At 47.6% G+C, this 7,950-nt stretch overlaps 1 protein-coding gene across 3 annotated transcripts in view; it reads left to right on the plus strand.

The window, feature by feature from the left end:
• LOC126948846 (cuticle collagen 2-like) overlaps positions 1–5,115 on the plus strand; it is a 940,772-nt gene extending 935,657 nt beyond the window's left edge. For 2 of the 3 annotated variants that reach the window (XM_050781278.1, XM_050781279.1), the window contains exons 2-4: positions 2,581–2,894; positions 4,276–4,360; positions 4,795–5,115. In XM_050781278.1, the coding sequence (XP_050637235.1) occupies positions 2,595–2,894; positions 4,276–4,360; positions 4,795–4,811 (402 nt within the window). In that variant the 5' untranslated portion in view covers positions 2,581–2,594 and the 3' untranslated portion in view covers positions 4,812–5,115. Of the gene's footprint in view, positions 1–2,580; positions 2,895–3,530; positions 3,857–4,275; positions 4,361–4,794 lie in introns of those variants that run through there. The other variant, XR_007723557.1, reaches the window with a different exon arrangement.
• Positions 5,116–7,950: the final 2,835 nt, after the last annotated feature.

Consider the following 7,950-nt stretch of genomic DNA (forward strand, 5'->3'; position numbering starts at 1 on the left):
TCCTTCTGGCTAAAAGAGCAGTTCTTGGCAGCAATGACTCTACCTTTCACCCAGTCTTCTCTCTGAGGTCTCAAATTCTGTCCCAACCACACAGAATAATGAAGCAAGACCTTTTGACAGACAGGGAAGGTGTACAGGTCAGTGGAGAGAATTAGGACTCAGCTGGTTTGGGCTGCTAAAACACTTCCCCTTTCTCTTTTAAGACACCCTCCAAAGAGACATCAGTAAGGACTTATTAGTAAACCTTAAGACAAGTGGGCAAAAGATAAATCTTTATAAACAAACGATGGGACATGTCATTTATTTTTATCTTTGAGTCATCAACAAAGAAATTTAGCCTACACTGATTTAACAAATTAAGCCCTTCTGTCCATCACTTCTCAAACTCCACATCCAAGTAGGGTATCAAACTTCATGATGATTTATTCCCTGGAAGACTCTCATGAAATGGTCCAGTCTCTTAAACTATTCTAAGAGACAATCATATCAGGAAATACTATTGCCAAGAGCACATGAATTACAGCTTTTCAACAGTCAGCGGCCTGTTCTTATTGAGAGAATCAACATTTTCTAGTTTGAAGTTTACACTCACTTTTGTGTTAGATCACGGGAATAAGATGCAAGGCTTTTGCCTATGCAGAATTTTATTTCATGTAAACAAAAGCAAGTTGACAAACTCATGCCCCTTAAGAAAGAAAAACATTTGCAGGCCCCTGGCAGCAAATTACTTTTGTTTAATAGGACATTATATGGGCCCTGTGCTGTTTTATGTTTGTCAGAGTTTGTTTATATTTTAATAACTTTTTGGTAGGAGTTTTTTGGTTGTTAGGGATTTCAGTGTTTCTATTTGTTAGCATTATTTCCAGCATATGAGATGCTATTATGCATGTGAACTGGAAACATGGCATAACAGTATTTATCTTGGCTATTTTTTTGTTCACAATATCTAATTTTAGTAAGTTTTTCTTCTGTAAATTGAGAACTGTTACACACAAAACCCTAAACTAGAGAGGCTGAGTTCTGCAAGTGATTTATGTAAATCTGAATAAAACGTGAATGAATTGGGATTATTTGGGAACAGGGAGGAGATTTTGCAATTGAGTCTTCCTAGTCTATTTAAAACTTAACACTGGATGTTAACAAATTAAGAAGGCAAGTTGACTGTTCATGAAAAATTGGACACTGCAGCATTAAGCACAAATGCTTAACATGAATCTGTCTTCATATTATATGTAGAGATCTAAACTGTCATAATTCTCAGTCTGATGAGATTTGTATTATAATTCTGCTACTGATGTCAGCAGTTCAAGTCCACAAATTCATGTTCTATTAATATTAAACAAATAAAAGGATATACATTATGACAAAATTTATTTTCTAACATCTGAGGTGGTGGATTCAACAGGAGGGTGTTAGAGTGTGTTTTGCCTATGCATGGGTTTAAAAGATTAAAAAAAAAAAAACAAAAACAAGCCCTAACCCTTCATCCTCAGGCTCCTGAATGTCTGTTTTGACACCCAGGTGGCTGTAGTGGAATGACATGTCCAGCATCCCCAGAAGGCTGAGGGCTAGAATGCCAAGCTTTTCCAGCAAATGTTCATAGTAAAGTTACCAGACATTTCTACACAATTTGTTTTTTTCCAGATGAGTTGTGCTTATTCTTTCCTCAAAGCAATTATGATGCTAATAGGAGTGGCTGGCACACAAAACAGGATAGCTATGAATTCAGCGGCACCTTGAATCTAACAAGGGGCGCCAGGTTATTCTTCGCTCACCTCTTCTTCCATCTGTCATTGAAAACTGGAGAGCATTTGATTAAGATCATTACAGCAGTTAGCAGTCTGATTCCAGCACTGGAAAGCAGGGAAGTAAAGGGCTATTTCCACCCTCGATCGATGCTGCCAGTCTTAAATGGCATCAAGCCCCTGACCTCCACATTGTCCTAAAATGATCTCAATAGCTTGTCCGGCTCCTGGTGGTGGTAGTGGAAGGGACTGGATGGGCGGAACAAAATCCTTCAACCCTTCTAAACAGACAGATGTCGCTTTTCTGCCGGTCCCTGCAGTACACCTGTCTGCCCTGGGAAGTACATGTCTCAGCTGCAGCCCTACGAGGTCAAGAGCTTGAAGCTGGGTCCTGTGGTTGGGGCTGCAGGTGCTGGGTGGGCTTAAAGAGCACGAAGGGGTGCTCCGATGTCCAAGCCCCGGTGCCCAAGGTGTGTGTGTGTGTTGGCGGCGGGGCGGGGGGGGGGTCCGAGGTTTGGAGGGCCGACCTCTTGAAGGCGGGCGGCAGCCACCAACCACATTCTGGCTCCCGCACAGACACACCCCCGGGGTGTAGGTGCCGCAGCCCTCAGCCCCTCCCGGGGTAGCCAGCAGCTCCCAGTCGGCCGCTGGCCGCAGGAGAAAGTAAACAACACCCCAAGTGTCCGGGAACAAAGGCAAGTTGTCTTTCTACGGTGCCGGAGCCGTGTGCCTCTTCGGAAGAATAAGAGCTATTATTATTCTTTATGTCTTATCCTTTTTTTTTTTTTTTTTTTTTCAACCAAGTTTCCTTCTAAGGGAAATAAACACCAAAGGTAGGATTCCAAGGAAATGACTCACGGCGGCTGGCAGGGCTCTGGCGGGGCTGGCCCGGGCCCCCGCGCTCCAGCCCGCAGCAGATGCCGGCCCGGCCCTCCCTCCCTCCCTTGCCGGCCAAACCCGCCGGAAGCCCCCGGCCGCGGGAGCGCCCTGCGCCCATGGGACCTGGCGGCGAGGACGCCTCTTCCCTGCTTCTGCGACCGCAGCTGGGCACTCGGAAAGTTGCTAGGGCCGAAGAGGCTGGAGGGGAGGAAGGGAAGAGAGAGGCGGAGGCGTGGACCAGGCGGGCAGCAGCCTCAGCCCGCCGGGGAGGTGAGCTGAGGACAGAGGAGCCGCCGCCGCCCGCAGCGCGGCTCTGCTGCCTGGGAGGAGGGTGCGGGGGCGGAGGTGGCGGGGGACAGAAGGTGTCAGCTACTGCATCAATTCCTTTTTCTTGCAAACGCGCGCTCCTGACATCCACAATCCCTCTCTCCCCACCTGCCAAGCGCCGCGGCATCCGGACCTGGGGGAACCCCTCCTACTGACCCCCGTCCCCTAGGATGAGGGATTAAGCGACCACCGAGGACCCTGAGGTCTCACCAGAGCTTCTGACCCCACCCGCCCCTGGAGTTGTCTGGGTGCGCGCGGGTGGCAGCCCGAGCAGCCCTAGAGGAGGCGGCGGTTCCCGCCCTGGTGAAGGCGCCGCGGCGCACGCTAGCCCAGGGAAAAGCCCGCGCCGCCTCCGCGCCCAGCTGTGCCTTGGCCCCCACGCCGCCCCGACCCCGCTCCGGCCGCTGCGAGTCCACTCGGTGACCTCGGCGCAGCCCTGGTGCCAAGAGGGCGCGCGGGAGGCCGCGTGGGTGCCCGTCTGAGCGGGCAGGAGCCCCGGGGGGCCCTCGCCCTCCACCCGGCCCGGCCCTCCCTCTCCACCCGGCCCGGCCCTCTCCCGCCCCCGCGGCCCGCGCCCAGCCCGGCTCTTACCGCGGGGTCAGCGGGGAGGCAGCGGCCGCAGCGCTTGAGCCGCTGCTGGTCCGCTCTGGGCTCGGCGCCAGCCCGGCTGCCGGTGCACACTCACGGGTCCCGGCCCGGCGGCCCGCTCGGCGGTGACTGCGGGTGCGCGGCGGGCGAGGGTCCCGGCAGGTCCCGCCGCCGCGACTCGGGCGCTGCGCCGCCGTCGCTGCAGACGGTTATGGTAATGAGCGGCTCTGTCTAGCGAGCAGCGTGTGAAACCCGTCAATCCTGTTTGCCATTTCCCCGTGGATTTCCGAGGAGAGGTTCTGCAGGATGCCCCCAGGGTGAGAGAGGGAACATGACAAGCGCGCCCGCTCTCCCTCCCTCCCTCTGCTCCCGCCGCCGCCGCCGCTCCTCAGGCTGCACACGGGGCGCCTTTCCCGCACCCCCACCCCAGCCCGCCCCCTGCCTCCTTCCCTCCTTCCCGCCCTCCCTCCTCCTTCTCCTCCCCTCCCTTCCCGGTGCCCGGGGACACGCGGGCCCAGCTCCAGCCCGCAGCCCAGACCCCACGCGCTCTCCGGCTCCCGCCCTAACCCTGGGGGCTCGGCTCCAGCCGAATAATGTATTCACACTGCAACCTTCCGAGATGTCTTGTCTTTTAAAATTTGGTTTAGTTTTGTTGTTGTTGTGTGTGCGTGTGATTAAAAAAAAAATCTGTGCCTTTCCCACCGTTTGCAAAAGACTTTCTTCTCCTTTGCCACAGCAAACGGAGATGAGAAACAGATGTCTTTGCAGGACCAAACAGTTACTCTCCCTCGCCGCCCCCGCCCGTTTCCCTCCTGAGCTGCGTACGTATAAAAAAAAAAAAAAAAAAAAAAAAAAAAAAAAAAGCTACCTTGGTCCTGCTGCAACTTGAATTGGCAACTCTTTCTGGGTGGGGAGCCTCCAGGGAAAACCTCCAGGAAATAAAAAGTAATACAAGAGATTGTCCTTGCTGAAGAGAATGTAATTTAAGCCTTGGAATCAGAATTTTTGCAAATAGTAATTTTCTCCTATAGTGGCCTCAGAGTTTATTTTTTAAAAACATTAATTCATAACTTCTGTCTAGGGACCCCTCCATAGCCGAGATGGGTCATTTTAGGTGTAATGAAGGCAGAGGCTTGGAAGGCATAGACCTAATAAAATCGGGAGAAGGCACCTGCACAAAAGTGTTACAAAGACTATAATGTTTGTTTCCTGCCACTATGCCAGATGTGCTAAATATAACACTTCTTTAAAACAGTGATCCTCCGACTGTGAAAAACCAAACCTCTGGCTGCCTGGCACCCTAGGAATCAAGAAGACGCACAGACTGAAAATCAAGGGAGGAAGGAACAAGATCAAGGATGAGGATTAGCATCTGCAAATTGAACTCTATCTAATTTGCATGTTTATTTCTTAGAATTGTAATTAAATTTGTGTAATAAATGTTTTCCATTTCATTTGTACACTTAAAACTTGGGTGACTGACATGCAGTTAAGTGAATTTCCTTTTTTTTTTTTTTAAGCAAATGTAGTTTATTCAATAAAGTAGCAAACCAATATTAAACATAATTAGAACTAATCTGTTTTGAAGGTGTTTCTGTTGAACTTTGTACATTAAAGACTCTCAGAGGTTTTAAGGGTATTAGGAAGCTGAGAGATGGCAATTATGCTGAAAACAGACGAACCCAACAGCCTACCAAGAGCATTATTTCATTTTTTCCAAACGACGTTCCAGGGTTGCATGCCTAAAATTGGGAATTGGGCATCCATCTTGGCTTTATTCTGAACCATATTAAATTGCATTGGCTCTTGCATGATGTAGGCCATTATGATGATAACTTAAGAATTGTAAAGATGCCATTTTGTGCAGTCAATGGAAGTTGCATGTCCAGATTAACAGCAGAATATAATTTTCATTTGGGTGGGAGAGGAGGGTTAGGAAAGGCACAAGGGCGTTTAAAGCAGTGCAAGTATGTAGAAATCCAAATTTCCAAATATCTAAAACTGGTTATTGTCAAACTCAAAGAACTAAATGTGAGGGCTTGGAGGCATGGCTTATTATGGTTTTTATCTCCCTATATTAAAGTTTTACAGCATTTAAAGGACTATGGGGAAATCCCCACATACACTTGGCTGTGTCAAAATACATAAAACCAAAAGGAGCAAATTAAGCATAAAATTGAGAAATAACATGAGACTAAGTTATCAGCATGGGTGCACTGGTATCTTTGGAGCTTTGGCTCTGAGAAATGAGCCTTCTGGGAAACTGGCACTGCCCTTGGGTGGAGAAGACTCTTGGCTTTAATGTTACAACAAAATGATATCACAAGTATCAGATCATTGTACTTCACAGCATCCTTGCAGTTCTGATTATGAACTAGACCTTGTCCTCATCAGATATATTAGGTTAGCATGTTTTACTGACAGCTTTCCCTGCCCTACTTTTAATCCCAAGCTTAATGTTTTTTGAGATTCAATACCCAACTGTTGACAACATGAACCTGTGTCTACAAGTACAAGAGGCAGACAAATGTCTATGGAATGAGAAACCTCATTACAAATTTAAGGTGAGTATGTGGTAGCTATGGCATGAAAAAAGAACTAACTATAAATCAATAATGAAATATTTGGAATGAGTAAATGTTATTTCTAATGAGGTACAATATTTAATTGAGAACTATGATGTCATCATTTTGGGGTGTGTGTGTGTGTGTGAAGTTCCAAATAGAAGTTTGATTATAAAACTTATAATACTTTGAGCTGCAGATTTACTGAAGGCAGTGGTTGTTTTCCTTTGTTTAACAAATAGACTTTCAGACTTAAAATTGCTGAAACCCATTTCACAAAACCTTTTTGTCATTTGTCTGATAGGGAGATTTCACAAGTAAAATTTGACTTCTTCAGATTGCTGTGGATACAATTCCCATTTGGGTTAATTGAAAGTTAAAATTACTGGCTTAAAAAATAGACCATTTTTGGCTGGGTGCGGTGGCTCACGCCTGTAATCCCAGCAGTTTGGGAGGCCAATGTGAGTGGATCACCTGAGGTCAGGAGTTGGAGGCCAGCCTGACCAACACGGTTAAACCCTGCCTCTACTAAAAATACAAAACAATTAGCCAGGCGTGGTGGCAGGCGCCTGTAATCCTAGCTACTTGGGAGGCTGAGGCAGGAGAATAGCTTGAACCCAGGAGGCAGAGGCAGCAGTGAGCCGAGATCGCACCACTGTACTCCAGCCAGGGTGTGACAGAGCAAGAATCCGTCTAAAAAACAAAACAAAACCCATTTTTTTATGGCAAAAAGAAGCATCTGCACCCAATTCCTCTTCTATTCTCAAACCTTTTCCACTGAGGCTTTCTTATCCGATCACTCCATTGTAACTGTTCTGGTCAATGTCACCAGTGACCTCCACGCTGTTAAATCCAAAGGCCATTTTGCATCTAACTTGACCCTTAAGCAGCATTTGACCCAGGTGCCCACTCCCTCCTCCTTCAAATGCCTTTATCCTGGCTCCTGGGACAACACACTCACCTGGTTTGCCACCTGCCTCACTGGTTGTTCCTTCTCAGTCTCCTTTGCTGGTTCCCCCTCTTATCTAGGACCTCTGGATGTTGGGTTGCCTCAAGCTCAGTCCTTGCACCTTGTCTCTTCTCTACAGCCACTTTCTTGTGGGTCTCATCTAGTCTCTTGCCTTCGAATACTCTCTATATTCTGATGACTCCCAAATTCATATCTCTAGCCCAGGCTCTCTCCTGACTTCCAGACTGCATGTAGATGCCTAATGGGTATCACAAGCTTTACAGACCCCAAACTCAACCCCTGTTATCTCTGCTTTCCCAATCTATGCCACCTTTAATAGTCTCCATCAATAAACAACAGTATTTTTCTACTTGTTCTGACAAAAAGCCTTAGAGTCATCATTGATTTCTTTTCCTTCATCTCCTCTATCTAATACATCAGAAAGTCTTGAGAAGCTACCTTTAAAATTTTTCTTGACTCGGTCAGGTGCGGTGGCTCATGTCTGTAATCCCAGCACTTTGGGAGTCTGAGGTGGGCGAATCATGAGGTCAGGAGAGCGAGACCATCTTGGCTAACATGGTGAAACCCCATTCTACTGAAAGTACAAAAAAAAAGTAGCCAGGCATGGTGGCACGTGCCTGTAGTCCCAGCTACTTGGGAGGCTGAGTCTGGAGAATCCTTTGAACCCGGGAGGTGAAAATTGCAGTGAGCCAAGATCACGCCACTGCACTCCAGCCTGGGCAACAGAGTGAGACTCTGTCTCAAAAAGAATTTTTTTTTCTTGACTCTGATCACTTCTCAATATCTCTACCACCACCATTGTGGTCTACGCTTTCATCATGATCTTCTGCCTAGGATGTGACAATGGCCTCCTAACTGGTCTCCCTGCTTCCGTCTT

Source organism: Macaca thibetana, chromosome 1, assembly GCF_024542745.1.
Source record: "Macaca thibetana thibetana isolate TM-01 chromosome 1, ASM2454274v1, whole genome shotgun sequence".
NCBI classification, from domain to species: domain Eukaryota; kingdom Metazoa; phylum Chordata; class Mammalia; order Primates; family Cercopithecidae; genus Macaca; species Macaca thibetana.